At 49.1% G+C, this 14994-nt stretch overlaps 2 protein-coding genes across 10 annotated transcripts in view; one reads left to right on the forward strand and one right to left on the reverse strand.

Moving 5' to 3' along the window:
- Positions 1 to 341: 341 nt before the first annotated feature.
- On the reverse strand, positions 342 to 14776 carry ZFAND2B (zinc finger AN1-type containing 2B). 4 transcript variants are annotated; one of them, XM_035127178.2, is made up of 10 exons: positions 14641 to 14776; positions 13939 to 14045; positions 10556 to 10650; positions 7688 to 7819; positions 6543 to 6694; positions 6133 to 6237; positions 5167 to 5242; positions 3022 to 3098; positions 2350 to 2434; positions 342 to 1494 (listed from the first exon to the last, which is right to left on the reverse strand). In XM_035127178.2, exons 2-10 carry the CDS (start codon positions 13991 to 13993, stop codon positions 1456 to 1458), a joined length of 816 nt encoding a protein of 271 aa, XP_034983069.2. In that variant the 5' UTR covers positions 13994 to 14045; positions 14641 to 14776; the 3' UTR covers positions 342 to 1455. The 4 variants fall into 4 exon arrangements, with proteins under 4 accessions (XP_034983069.2, XP_060134115.1, XP_034983060.2 ...); XM_060278132.1 differs by lacking the exon at positions 14641 to 14776 and adding an exon at positions 14572 to 14590; XM_035127169.2 differs by lacking the exon at positions 14641 to 14776 and adding an exon at positions 14347 to 14425 and having other exon boundaries at positions 13939 to 14048.
- The window catches only part of TTLL4 (tubulin tyrosine ligase like 4), a 35772-nt gene continuing 35365 nt past the window's right edge, over positions 14588 to 14994 (forward strand). For 5 of the 6 annotated variants that reach the window (XM_035127052.2, XM_035127079.2, XM_035127088.2 and 2 more), the window contains exon 1: positions 14757 to 14894. The gene's annotated coding sequence lies outside the window, so the exon portion shown is untranslated. Of the gene's footprint in view, positions 14670 to 14756; positions 14895 to 14994 lie in introns of those variants that run through there. The other variant, XM_060278088.1, reaches the window with a different exon arrangement.

Below are 14994 nucleotides of genomic sequence, written 5' to 3' on the forward strand. Positions count from 1 at the left end.
CCACAACACTGGAGGTGATATAGCAAAGGCACAGACTGCTGGATGATGATGTGGCCCCTGCAGAGGGAGGGACTTTAATAATTGCTGCACAGCATACAGCTGAAGCCCAAGGCTGTAAAAAACAAACATTTTCTTTATACATCTGGTAGAAGACAGTGCCTGAACAAAGCATGCATCAGACAGAAGACATCCATGTGGTCATTGAGGTATAGGGTTGCCAGACTCAATAGAGGACAGGACTTCTGTGCCTTTAATTGCCCTGCTCTCTTTTGAGTCTGGAAACCTTAAAGAGAAACCAAACCAGCAGACCCTTTGTTTAATTTCCAAGCAAAGGGTCTGCTGGTTTCTCTTTAAGGTTTCCAGACTCAAAAGAGAGCAGGGCAATTAAAGGCACAGAAGTCCTGTCCTCTATTGAGTCTGGCAACCCTACTGAGGTAGGGGTGCAGCTTGGGGCGAGCCAGCTTGGCCAACATGCAGTCTAAGAGAAGCTGGCCGTCTACTGGAAGTGGAGATCTCCCTTCCCTAGCATTATAGGGCAGCCGGTGGACGATCGGTTGGTCAAGGCTGATCTTTGGCAGACATTCGGAGAAGGGTGCTGGCAGAAAGAGCCTTAGTCAGGAAACACAGAGAAGGGGAGAATCCTGACATGCCTTTTCAGCAGGGAAAGGGATTACCTGGAACAGGCCCCAGAGATCTCCTCCTTTGCTCGCTGTGACTATCACAAATCCTGCCTCTTCCTGGAGGACTTGGGCGTTGCATTGTGCTTCCCATGATTTGAATGTCCCTGCTGTTGCTTCTGACGCAGCAGCAGCGCCAGTATTTGACAGAGAAACTGTGCAAGAGCAGCTTTAGAAAGACATCTCCCCACCCACAGCTTCCCCTAAACAGATAAGTAGCAAGAGGAAGCCCAGCAGCACCAAGAATAAGGTGGGAAGAAAGCTCTCTACAAAGCATTTAGCACCACCTACTGACCAACTTTGGGACTGCCGCAGGCTAAGAGAGTGGGGGGGCCTCTCTTTCAAACTCCCCACAGCTGTAGGACCTTCCCCTACACAGCTGACCGTTTGAGGTTTAACCCGACTGATGCCAATGCTGCCAGCCACTCCACTCCCCCTTTCCCCTGCTGTGGCCTATGCCAGCCATGGCTCTGGTGGAAAGACTGGGAACCCTACCCCAGGACTACCACTTGCTCCATCCAGTGGGCCTATGCCAGCTACCCCAGAAGGTGTCTGATGGTCTCAGTGCAAGGTGACAACAGCTGTGTAGCAATGAGAGAGAGACAGAGAGAGGGGACGGCGGCGGCGACCATGAGGACTATGAGGACCAGGCAGGGAATTCAGCCTTTGGTTCATTGTTAGTAGTCCTGAGGGAGCAGCAGAAGGAGGTAACCCAGGTGGGGAGAGAAGAACCATGGTGACCAGGCACGATCCACGTGCTGATAGCATCTCATTGTGCTCAGGACAGACAGCAGTTGGAGGGCTTTGTGCTTCGAGCCTAGGAGGACACAAATATGCTGAGGGTAAGAACAGCCGGGGAGGGCAACACATCCTTCCCTCCCTGCCCAACAAGACCAAAATGGCCATTTTCTACCAGAAGAATCTTACACCACCCCACATGCACAAAGCACACTGTTTTACATTCTATGATTATATATAAAATGATGGTGCTGGGCATTATTCTCTGTTTTGTTTTAAGCTGTGAACTCATGTTGTCTAAAACAATACAAATAAGCCACACTTCTATAGATATTGAGGATATTATTTCTAATACAGTATATATATATTTTAAATGGTTATACTTAATTGTTCACTTGATACGTTGTGAACCGCTTTGGGCACCGTTTTGTGGGAAAGTGGCATTCAAGTTACAAATGCTTCAGGTTACAGACTCTGCTAACCCAGAAATAGTACCTTGGGTTAAGAACTTTGCTTCAGGATGAGAACAGAAATCGTGCTCCAGCGGCATGGCGGTGGCAGCAGGAAACCCCATTAGCTAAAGTGGTGCTTCAGGTTAAGAACAATTTCAGGTTAAGAACGGACCTCCGGAACGAATTAAGTTCTTAACCAGAGGTACCACTGTAGTTAGTTAACCTACTCCTCCCTGCAACTAAAAGCATTTACCAAACCTAGGAGCATCCGGCCTCCAGAATTCTATATACAATAAAAGCTGATAGGAAAAGACCCTAAAGGCAGCTGATCTGATTTGGGCTCTAGTTGGTTGGTTTGGCTTTGGACTTCCTTGATGAGATTGTCCTCTTTTACACACAAGGAAGCCTCGGTAGATTGGCAGTGTCTATGTGCAGGAGGAGGATCAGAAGAGACTTTGTGGGAATCGCCTCATCTTGCTCACCTGTTGCTGCTGCTGCCGCCGCCGGTATTCCTCCTCGCTGGCTGACAGGGCCCGAGCCAGTGCAAGGTCTTCCTCTTCCTGGGTGCTGTTTGAGACACAGGATTGGATGAGTCAGACATGCCGCACAATTAAGAATCTGTACCCCCAGCAACTTCCTGGCACATTCCTCCCGAGATAGGGGAGTGATTTATTTCAACAAGAACTTGCATTCCATTTAAATAGTAAAACCTCCAAGCAGAGGTCAGTATGTTGGTGTGCACATGGTGATCTCACCACATCTAGATCCCCATTTGAGGCTTTGAGGGCCTAAGCAGCACAGACGTCTATGCTCTGCCTCCACAATTGCAGGCAGTAATGCTTCTCAATACCACTTACTGGAAACCACAGGAGGAGAGAATGCTCTCAAGCCCGGGTCCTGCTTGCCAGTTTCCCACTGGCATCTGCTGGACTAGATGGGCCATTGGCCTGATCCAGCAGGCTCTCCTTACACTCAGAGGACTGGAATTGATGTCAACTCTGGGCACATGAATGTTAACACAGCCTTTCCCCCCTCCATTCTCTGCCAGAGAGACTCCCATATATGCAGATTCCAAGCAGGCAGCCTGGCACAGTGGCGCCAGTAAGATCTTGAAGCCAGCTGATCTCTGCAGGGCTGGCGCAACCGTGCTGTACCTGAGGGGTTGTGGTTGGGTGGGCACTGCCTCTGCTAGGGACATCTCCAAGGCTCGCTGCAGCGCTTCCTCCTCACTCTGAAACACAAAAGCAGATTCAGCCTGCCATGGAGGAGGCTAACAGCCTCAGCAACTTGCAGCTTATAGGTACAGGGCAAAGCATATGCCAAGACCAAACTAAGCCTCTTGGTGTATATTGTGCCCTAGGAGGCAGTTTGGTGAGAATCGAGTATACACTTCGAGAGTTAACACTAAAATAATAATAATAATAATAATAATAATAATAATAATAATAATTTATTATTTATACCCCACCCATCTGGCTGGGTTTCCCCAGCCACTCTGGGCGGCTTCCAACAAAATATTAAAATACAATCCTGTAGCGATCCCAAAAGAATGGAGTAAATACTGAAATAGCAGAAAAATTAAGAATCTTCCATAAAAATGCATGCTAAACTCACACAAAAAGCCACCCCCACCCCAATAAACTAAGTTGGTCAACCTATGCTGCCCAAACAGAAATCGTTAAATGTAAAAACATTACTTCTGGTAAATGAGCCACCACAGCCGCTGGAGGGCCATGAAAATTTGTGCTCCAAACTTTTTAGACTCATCTACCCATGTAGATCGGGTGGTGATGTGGTCTACACCACTGAGCCTAGGGCTTGCTGATCGGAAGGTCGGCAGTTTGAATCCCCGTGACGGGGTGAGCGCCCATTGCTTGGTTCCAGCTCCTGCCAACCTAGCAGTTCGAAAGCACGTCAAAGTGCAAGTAGATAAATAGGTACCACTATAGCGGGAAGGTAAACGGCGTTTCCGTGCGCTGCTCTGGTTCGCCAGAAGCAGCTTTGTCATGCTGGCCACATGACCTGGAAGCTGTACGCCGGCTCCCTTGGCCAATAATGCGAGATGAGCGCCGCAACCCCAGAGTTGGTCACGACTGGACCTAATGTTCAGGGGTCCCCTTTACCTTTACCCATGTGCTATCAAAACAAAGGGATACATTGGTTGGAAGGTGTGGATTTTCTTTCAGCTCTTCTACCCCACTAAGTGGAGGTTTTCACTAGAGGGAGTTTGGATGGGGAAAAGGAATTTTCACCAGCTTCCCCTTTCCCCTGCAGTCCCCAATACTGTCTTCCCAACCCCCTGGAGCAGACTTTCTCGAGGCCTAGGGGAAAGGAAGAACTGCAGAAAATCACCTCCCCCACTTCTGACCTTGGATTCATCCAGTTAGCAGAGTCCCACAGTGGAAAAACCTGGACCCAGCCCACCCTGTCCCACCACAGCGACCATTCACAGATGCATATTAAACGAAGGACATGAAGCGATATGTCCACTTGTACGCTGAGACGAGACTTACAAGTGAAGGAACCCACAAGATAATACATTATTCTCTCTCTGTTTCCTGGCTCCTTAGTTTCATTTGTAACTCGGCTTAAGATTTTCGTTCTCACTTTTGAAGCTCTTACTTATTTGCCTCTCCTCCTGATCTGTCCTTGGTTCCCCACTGGATTCCATTCTGAACACTTATACACGACTCTTCTCCTTGTTAGACCCAGGATTTCTTGTCCCAACTACCACCATCCTTTTTCTCTGGCTTCTTTTTAACACTAGAATGTTTTTTTCTGCAAATATTCATAGTTTGTTGTTTCTTTACAAATAATAACTTCTTAAAATGCATTTCCCCTGTTTCTGCCTGACAGTTCCACCCCACCCTGCATTTGGGTCCTTTTAAACCTATTTGATTTCTAATATTTCTAGATTTATATTCAGGGGGAAAACCCATTTGTGTAACTGACAATGCTGTATTTATATCAGAAGTAAGCACTATCAATTTAAATGAGGATTATTCTCAGAAGGTCTAGGATTGCAGCCTTAAAACTGTTTTCAGATTACTTTCTTAAATCACGAAATACACAACTTTGTATTTCCGTCTTAGTTTCATTTTTTTCCTGCTAAGACTGCAAGCAGTTTTGCAAGCCATTTGTTTTCTCTCATGTACTGCACCCAGTATATTCTGGAATGTGATCCTAACAACATATATCCACTTTGCAGCCATTTACCTGGAGAGTGGCATATGTGCAATGGGAAAGGCAACAGCCTGTGTTTAATGGTGTAAATGCCCAGTTTGTTGGCCAGGACTTACCAATCCATTCTGCAGGGCAACCACCGGAGGAGATATGCTTTGTGGCGGAGGAGGTGCTCTTGCCATCTCACTGGCTCTGTGTGCAAAAAAAGAAGAGATGTCAACTACTTGTGAGGCATGAGGATGGAGAGAGAAAATCCCCAGGGATGATCCACCAAGGTATAATTTAAAGCAGGAAGAGAAGGCTAAACTGGGATCTGGGTTTGGAACATGCACAGCGATGGTGGGGCTCATTGGGTTCAAGGACATTGCTGGACAGTCTTTCGACCAGGGCTGGCTAACTTCTTTTTGTCCAAGGACCAAGGACCCTTGGTCAACCCTTGGGGGCTGTGGGTGCCATGGGTGTGGTCACCCCACACTTTCACACACCTATACAGGCACACACCCAGCCCCACCAGCCTATTCATGAAGATGGCAGGTGGCTTAACTGCTGGGTGGGTGATTTGCATCCTCATTAGGCAGAGGGGTTTAAATCTCTTCGCCCACCTGAGCACTACGTCTATTTTACCCCCCTCCCCTTTTCACTGTCAAAATTGGTGCTCTGGGCTGTCACATGCAGACAAAAATTGCTTGGAGGGCCATGAGACGACTATGGGTTGGGTTGAACCACTTCCTTTTGAGACAAACGTTAAGTGGTAGGGAAGTGTCAGGGATCAAAACTATTACAGGCAATAGTTGTGTCCAACATGTGCGTGACTGCAACAGCGTATTGCGCCGAACCCAGAAGTGACCCCCAAACACCACAAAAATGTCACAAAAGGGGGCAGGGGCGGAACAAGGTGTTTGCAGGTTTTTAAAATGGTGTTTCAAATTTGCGCGATTTCACTGAAACATACAGTGCCTTGGAATGTAACCCCTGCGTCCATTGGGAGTTGCCTGTGCAATGCTTCCTGAAGCTGTACGGTAGGCTTAGCTGCTATAAGAATAAAGGGTAGGGGACAACGCAGACTCGGGCGGTTATTGTACCTGCTGGAGGTTGGCAGAGCCGCAGCAGCTCTCGTGGCTCCGTTGCTGGGTGTAGTGCTTGTAGGTGCTTTGGCAGGTTTTTGAGCTCTGGCGATCGCGGCACTCCTGAAATGGCAAAACCAACTCTTGGTAACAGGAGCACCTCTCTCACCATTGCAGCAAGCCATTCCCCCTGCCCCTGAGACTAGCAAGAATCCACCGCAGCACTATCCTTTCAGGGACAATGTGAACTGTTGACCATCAACATCCGGAGGGCCACAGGTTCCCAACTTGTGTGCTGGAACAACCAAGGATGGGGAGGAAACCACTGTCTACTGAAGAATGCACACGCCAGCATTAATGCATGGCTGCAGGCGCGTCTGGCACATGCCAACCGTTTTTCCCAGGCCAGCCCTCTGTCCCGCCTTTACCCTGCCTTGGAGAGGGAATGCCCAGGGCCAGCGCAATCATGATCCAGTGGGTGTCGGTGCTTGAGGCAGAAGTTGCCGTGACACTGGTCACACAGAACCTTCATCATCTCTCGTTGCTTGCAGCCAGGCCTCTGACACTTGTTGGTAAAGATCTAGGCAGATGGACACAGTTGTGATTCAAGACAGTTGGGGGGGGGAGAAAGGAAGGCACCCAGGACACAGCTGCTTTGTAAATGCATACAAGAGACCTTTGCTCGTTGCGAAGTGACCTCTCTGGGGCGCAAGCCTGGGCAGTGTGCATGGAGGCCCTGGACTGCCCAAATGACAAGGAAATGCCAAACTGCAAGCCTCTAACCATTGAGAAATTACATCCGAATTATGGTAATTCCCAAGAATGGGCCTCCAGATGCTGCTGGACTACAACTCCCATCATTCTTGACCACGGGCCATGTTGGCTGGGGTTGATAGGAGTTGCTGTCCAACAATATTTGGAGGGCCACACATTTCCCCCGCCCCTGTTTTGAAGCTTGCTCTTCTAACTTGGCTGGCCCCAATTTGGCTCGTAGCCAGTCTGAACTCTGCAGCCAGACTAAACTCACTAGTGCGACTCAATTTGGATGCACAGCTCATCCGTTATCTCGGCCCTTCAGATACCCTCCAGATAAAGACCCACAGAAATCCCAAGCTGTGCATTGTTCACAGCTCTGCCATTGAAAGGACCCCTAACCATGTGGACTACACTGCATAGGAACATAGCAAGCTGTGTCATATCAAGATGATTGGTCCATCCTAGCTGATTGACTGGCAAAGACTCTGCAGGGTTTGGGACAGGGGTCTCTCCCAGCCTGACCTGGAAATTACAAGTACTTTTTTTTGGGTAAGAAAACACACACTGTACCACTGAATAATGGCCCCACACCTGCTTGTGGAACCCAGAGTCCTCTGGGACACACAATCCAGTGCATATCAGATTTTGTGTGTGTATATATTTTAATATTATTATTTTATAAGGAAATTATATTTGCATAGAAAAACACACAATTAAGGTTACATCCAACTGTTGTATGTTTACCTATCTGATTCTGATGGACTTAAAGCAACGTGTCCCACAAGAGGCAGCAGAGAGGACAGATGCAGCCTCTTACCTTGCGCTTTCGCTGAGCTGGGTCCGATTTGCAGTCCTGGTCAATGTGGGCTCCCACCACAATGTCAGGCATCTCTCCCCGCTTGACAGGGATCGGGATGCTGCAGAGTGGGCACACGGGGACCTGCACATCCTGGGGACAGAACAGATAAGAGAGTAGGTTACACAATGGCCCCTGGCTCACTTAATATGAGAGCATACTAGATGCTGCAGGGTCTCCTCATCTCCTAAGGTGTGCTCCTGTTCATGGTTCCAGAGGGCCATGCCTTCCAAGGAGAGTATTATGTTCTCCATCCGCCCCCCACCAAATCTCCATGTTCATTTTCTGACATTCAAAATTCTGTATCAAAGGCAACTACCGTGTTTCCCCCTTTTTAAGACGTAGTCATAAAGTAAGCCAGGGCAGCAATTTTAAGCATTTGAGAAATGTAAGACATACCCCGAAAATAAGACATGCCTGCCAGCTCGGGGCCTGGAACCGGCTGCTGCAGCACGGAGCACCCAGGCACCGGCGAAGCAAGGAAGCAGAGCGGGGAGGTGCAGATCAGCTGTAGCACGGGAATCAGCTGTTCCTGGCTCAGCTGTAGCGCGCGCTTAGGATGAACTTCAGTGCTGAGGAGGGAAAATGGCGTTTAAAAACGCCGTTTGAAGTGATTTCAGCCTGCCGCCCCCACCCGGAACCGGCTGCTGCAGCGCAGAGCACTCAGCAGCGCGGATGGAGCGCCCAGCAGCTCTGGGCGGCGGGGCGGCAGGCCTCCTTGGCAGGGCCAGGAAGAGACGAGGCCGCTGGCTCGGGTGCTCCTTACCCCAGCTGCTTCGGTTTTCGCGGATTCAGCACTACCGATACGGTAGCAACGCCGGCGGCAGCAGGAGGAGGAAGCAGCCTGTCAGGTCGGCGCCCAGCAGCGCTGCACAGAGCGCCCCGAGCCTCCGGGAGCGTTGCTGCTAGAGCGTTGCTCCTGGAGGCTCAGGGCGCTCCGCGAGCCCGAGGCGGCTGCCGGCTCCCGCTCCGCCCCGCAGAGTCCCAAGTCAATGGGCCCTGACTAGAAGCAACAGGAGCGCTGGCTCCCTGCTTCGGCCAAAAGGCTTGGTCTCGCCACCACCTCCTTCTCTGGCCATGCCGCGAGCTTCCCTTTTCGTAAACGCGAAACCAGGTGAAACCAGAGAGCGGCGCTGAGGCAGTTTCAATACCTAAGTGGAGTGGGCGGGACGCGGCGACGGCGGCGGCAGGGGGGGGCAAAACTTTTGCTTGAAAGGCGGCTCCGGGCATCCAAGAGGCAGGCCTTGGTTTGGAGAACGAATCCGGGGGCTGCGCAAGAGCGATCGGCCGACAGATCCACTAACGGTTCGCTCTTGTGTCCCTCCCCACTTGCCGTCCCGTTTTGGGTTGCCAAGGCAACTAACAACAAACACCGTGCTTTTCTCTTGGTTCTCTCAGGCGAGTTGAGAAAAAGGGGCGAGAAGTGGGGTTTTGTTATCGCTCCCGCTGCTTCCTCTCCCGCTCCTCACAGTCAAATAGGCTTCTGGGCTTCGCTGCTGCCGCCGAGTACCCAAGCGGCTTGCCCCCTTTGCCATTTTAAAAACGTGTTTCCTTTCAGTTACCCTTGCGCCTTGCTTTGTTGCTTACGGTTGAAAACGCCACGTGGCTCGGGGCTGCTGGGCGCCGACCTGGCAGGCCGCCTCCTCCTCCTCCCGGAGGTGCCCAACAGCGCCGCGCAGAGCGCCCCGAGCCTCCGGGAGCCAGCAGCAGGAGGAGGCAGGTGCCCAGAACCATGCGGTACTTATGGTAATAAACATTTTTAGACACCCCCCGAAAATAAGCCATAGGCTTATTTTCTTGAGTAAAATTAATATAAGACGGTGTCTTAAAATGTGGGGAACACGGTATTGGGTGCAGCACTCATCTCGTTTCAGGCTGAGGGAGCCAGCGTTTGTCCACAGGCAGCTTTCTGGATCATGTGGCCAGCATGACTAAACCACTTCTGGTGCAACGGGACACCGTGACGGAAGCCAGAGCACATGGAAATGCCGTTTACCTTCCTGCTGCAGCGGTACCTATTTATCTACTTGCACTGGCATGATTTTGAACTGCTAGGTTGGGAGAGGCTGGGACAGAGCAATGGGATTTGAACTGCTGACCTTCTGATCGGCAAGCCCAAGAGGCTCAGTGGTTTAGACCACAGCGCCATCCGCATCACACACACACACAAACACCCACACTTCTGAAATCTTTAGAGTTCCACAAATTATCTATTTTGTCCATCAGTGGCCCTGTTTTGGCTCCATTTCTGTTGGCACTCACCACCTAAGTTCACTATTAAAGAGAGTGAACACCGTCCCATTAAAATGTAACATCCCATTACAGCCACTGGTTGGCATTGACCCATGACAGGGCTTGCTTAGTGGTGGGTCTCCACTTGTGGAATGCCCTCGCTGGTGAGGTGTATTTGTTTCCATCATTACTAACCTTCAGAAGGAATTTCTAAATTGTCCTGTTTACTCAGCTACTGTATCTGATTCTGAAAGCTACTATTCCTGGCAACCCTGAAATCACTGGCTGGGAGAATGTTGTTTCTAAACAGCTTTCATAATGTTTCTAATTATAATCTTTTAATGATGTGCTTGCTGCACAGGGAGCCTTTGAACAAATAACTGAAGTAACAACAGCAAACCAACTGCCGGTCCCAATAAGAAGCACTTCCAGAAAATGCACAGATTTTGAAAAGAAACAGCTTCCTCCGCAGCAGGACAAATTCTACCCTTTGGCATAGACAAGGTCAGTGTGTTTCATGAACGCGGAGAGGGCATTTACACCTGATACGTCAGAGTGCCGCGAGCGACCAGACTGTCCCTTCCAAGTTTCACTTACCTTCTTGTAAGCCGAAGTGCAGTTGTGATGGGCGTAGGCAACGTGGTCAGTGCAAAACAGCTGTTCACAAGCGTCACATTTCAGGGGGAGGAAATCTGAGGGGCAGGAGAGGACAATACAATGAAGAGTTGCAGCTGTCTTCTCTGCAGCCCTGCACGAGAATTGCTAGGTATCCTTTATTTTGAGGGTACGTGCCAAGAACACACTGGATATGTGACCTCCCAAGAGCATACTGGAAAGGTAAGAAAAGATCTGAGCACAATGACGATGCCATAGTAACTGATGACTAACACAGACTCAAATAGGTATGCAACTAGGAAAATAAGATCCAAGCTACCCCCTTCTGCAGCCCCTGATTGCTGGGTTCAAGTAACAAGCTAATATCCAGTTCTCCCTAGGTCTCTTCAAATAAAGAGAACTAGGAAAAAGCTTCCACAAATAGGAGAGGAAGAAAGTGCATTTATTTTTGTCTTATCGAGAAACAGAGCCAGAGCCAGATTGCATGGCAGGTGGCTGGGTTGGTAGAGAAAAAACCGGGCGTGCAATAAAAGACTGTGGACAACTAAGCTAAATGTTCTCAAACATTCACACACACACCAAGTTCTACACAGTAGGAGGGCTTCTACTTCAACAAACACTGGGGTGTGTGAACCCCATATCTAATCTTCCTTGGCACAAACAATGGGACCTGTTTCAAAGCCCATCTGCATAAGAGGGCAGTTTACATTTCATCCTAGGTAGCACCCCCAGGAGGATCCCAATCCCTGACCATAGGCAGTTTCTTGCATCAGCATGACAGGGTACAATCCTTTCTGTCTGAAGCATGCAAACACAACTAGTATTTTTCTAGCTAAAAAGCACCAGTATTGATGTTATTATCTGTGATTCCCTGATGGGTCTTCTTGTATGGGAGAGAGTGGCTGGGTAAGGTAGAATTGAGAAAGCCTGTGACTCTCCAGATGTTGTTTGTCTACAACTTCCATCCCATCCCCAGTCAGTGGCCAATGGTTAGGGGTGGTGTAAGTAGCGACATACGCGGGACCAGAAATTTTCCATTCTTGGCATAAGGTATGTGTTCATATAAGACAGGTTAGCAAAGGAAGCTGCCTTTATACTGAGTCAACCTAGCTCACTGAGGGGCAGTGACTCTCCCAAGAGTTCAGTCAGAAGTAATCTTTTGCAGCCATATCGGAAGATGCCAGGAATCAAACCTGGAACTTTCTGGATATTTATTTAAATAATTTATATACTGCTTAATCATTAGCATTACTAATAAACCATACAAAGAACAAAACAATAAAAATGGATAATGAAACTTAACATAAACCCAAACACTACCTTAAAGTATCTGCTGGGTTGAGAAAGTTGCAAACATATGTTTGTAACAGGAGCGGGAAACCTGATTTTAAGAAACTGTATTAAAGTAATTTGGTTTGATTTGTAATAATTTGGAAAAATAATAAAAAAATAATTTTAAAAAAGCAGGTTTGTCATATGCCTGAAGTTCAGCAAGAAGAGTGTCCATCAAATCTCAGTTGGGAGGGAGTTCCATAAGCTTGGATTCACTATAAGGAATGCACAGCTTCTAGTAGTTACGAGACATGCATCTGAACCATGGGAGATTCCCTGAAAGATTTGAGTGATCAGACAGGGATGTGGGGACCAGCTAGTCCTTAAGATATCCTAGACCCAAGTAGCTAAGGGTCTTGCAAATTAATACAAGAACTGTGCACCTGACCCAGTAACATGTAGCCAGCTAGTACACATTTTTTAAGCACCAGGGTTATGTTCCTGCCTCCACCAGCACCCCACCCACAGCAGTTTGCAGCACCAGACCAAACACAGCCTCTTATGACTCAGATATTATGGAGAAACAGAACTGCTCCAAACACCTTCATACAGATGTTAAACAGCAGCAGAATTATGCCCTGTGGCACAGCATAACAAAAGGACCATGGGACAAAGATGCAATCTCTCAGTGCTATTCACTGGACATAGCCCTGTATGTAGGAATGGAGCCAGTGTAAAAAGTGCCCCCAACACTCATCCCAACATGCTGTGATCAATGGCTTCAAAAGCCACAGACTGGGAGGCAGAAGCACAGGTGCATTCTACTTGTCCTGCTCTCAATACAGATCATCTATCCAAGTAACCAAGACTGATTCAGTCCCAAAACTGTGCCTGATTCCAACCTGAGATGGATCCTGATCATCTGCATCCTCTAGGAACTCCAGTTCTACTCTGCCATCACTCTCTCTGCCACCTTGATCAATAATAAAGCAGTTGCTCTACCACTGAGCTATGGCCTTTCCCTTAAAGGTAGAGCTAATGAAAACACAAAGACTGTGCAGTGTGCTATGATCATTAGCACTTGCTCAATTTCTTCTGGGAATGGAATTTATGCCATTACGTTAAGCACTGAAGCAACTTGGGACACCAAGATCATTTATAATTTGGAAAATACCAAGGGTGCATCTCCATAGAGAGGCACCGACTCACCTGTTAGCTTTCAACATAATTCCAAGTATCAACACTAACACACCACCTAAATGGAGGCAAGCCCTTTTAACATGATGGAGCCATCATGGAGCCATCACGACATGCTATGCAAGCTGCAACATACTACCAGCATAACTTGAGCATGATGACAGAAACTATTTCAGAAATTTTCTAGCTAGTTCCTAGAACTCATCAGTACTTACTGAAACAAGATATGAACTGTTGAGAAAACAGAAGCCCTTGAAAAAATCAGCACAAATCTGCCTGCTAACACTTTCATTAACTACAGCTCCACAACATGCTCAAGGTTCATTTCAGTGGAAAATTTTTGCGTAGTGTACTTAGCTTCAAAACACATACCTTGGCTGAAGGGCAAATCTGACTCAAAAACAAGAATTTTGATATTCAGCCCCAGAACATGCACTTGTAAGCAGACCCAGAAAACCCAGGCTCCCACACTCGGTAGTACAACCTGTCATGGAACACTGCACTGCTCTTTGTACGGGGGGGGGGGGGGGGGTAGAATGGAAGAATTCTGATGACTAGTCTGTCTCACAGCTGCAAACAGAGTTTTGCTTCTCACCCTGTTTTAGCAGCTGTTGTTTATTGCCTACCTTGGTACAGTACAGTATTTCGTCCCTCCTCACCCCACCCGTTTTTACCTTTGTCCACCTAGCTCAGAACTGTTTGCACAAACTTCCAAAGACTCTCCACGATCTGACAGGAGCCTTTCCCAGCCCAGAGTCCAGGGATTGAACATGAGACCTTCTGCTAAACTATAATCCTCCCCAATCCCAGTCCCTTGACCTCAGTTTAGTTTCCCAATGAGATAGGAACCAGGACGGGAGTCCATGTGGGGCATGCAGCTAAAGACAGATTCTCACCAAGGCGCTTGCAAGACGGCTCTGAGCAGTGGGCACCTAAATCTGGAAACTCCATGGCGCTCCTAGTGGGGCTGGAGTCAGCGAGGGATGAGGGGCAATAATCCTACCTGCTGGGAGGAAAACAGGGTTAGAAACTGCGGGATCAGAGCACAGGAGGGAGGTGTCACCAAAGGAGGGAGGAGATGCCGCAGCACCCACGGGGGCAGAGTGAGAAGAAAGAGGAGGAGGAGCTGCAGCACCCATGGGTGCTTCAGGAGCTAACGAAGGGGCGGGGGGCATAGCACCCAAACGGTGTGGAAAGAAAAGGGAGAACAGCATTGTCGGCTAAAGATAAGCCACATATCAGGAAGGAGGAAAAATAACCCATAAAGAAAACAGGAGAAAGCAGGGAGGGGGACAGATCAGTACCAAAAACAGCAGGTAGACTCCGCCTTCTCTGCTGCAAACAAGGAAACCTTGGCTCTTCCCACCCCACCCACTTCCGCTCCTAGGCTCGGTGACGTCATTTTGCAAGGCCCATACAGTATGGTCATGCTATGGACATTCGAGAAATTCAATCAGACATTCCTTCTCACTAGCTCCGCCCCGCGCCCCTCCCCCACCCCCGGGAAGGAGCCCCGTTTGCCTTAGCACCGCGGAATGTTGGGAAATGTAGTAGAACGCTGGACGCGCTTCCTCGAGCCGAAGCCGCCTTCTACTCGCCTAGAAGTGGAATGGCGCGGTGTATGACGGTAGCTGAAGTCACGCGTTGCGTAGTTCCCGCTTTTTCCTTATGCCGGGCAGTTCCGTCAGCGTCCCTCATACTGTACGCTTGAGTGAGGGGAGTGGGGCGGGGTGCGCTTGAAGCCGCCACACGCGGCATTCCGGTCCCGCCTTAGCCGGAAGCATCTCTATGGTGACGGCGGGAGGTTCGGGTTGGGCTAGAGGGGGCCAAGCCACCGCCCGCCCTGGAGCCGGTAAGTGACGAGTGGGGCCCTATGGCCACCAGCGCCGGGTTACCGCTCGCCTGTCCCTCCTTCCCCGTCTCCCTTCATGAGGGTGTTGGACTCCGCGCCC

The sequence above is a fragment of the Zootoca vivipara genome, chromosome 1, assembly GCF_963506605.1.
Source record: "Zootoca vivipara chromosome 1, rZooViv1.1, whole genome shotgun sequence".
NCBI lineage: Eukaryota > Metazoa > Chordata > Lepidosauria > Squamata > Lacertidae > Zootoca > Zootoca vivipara.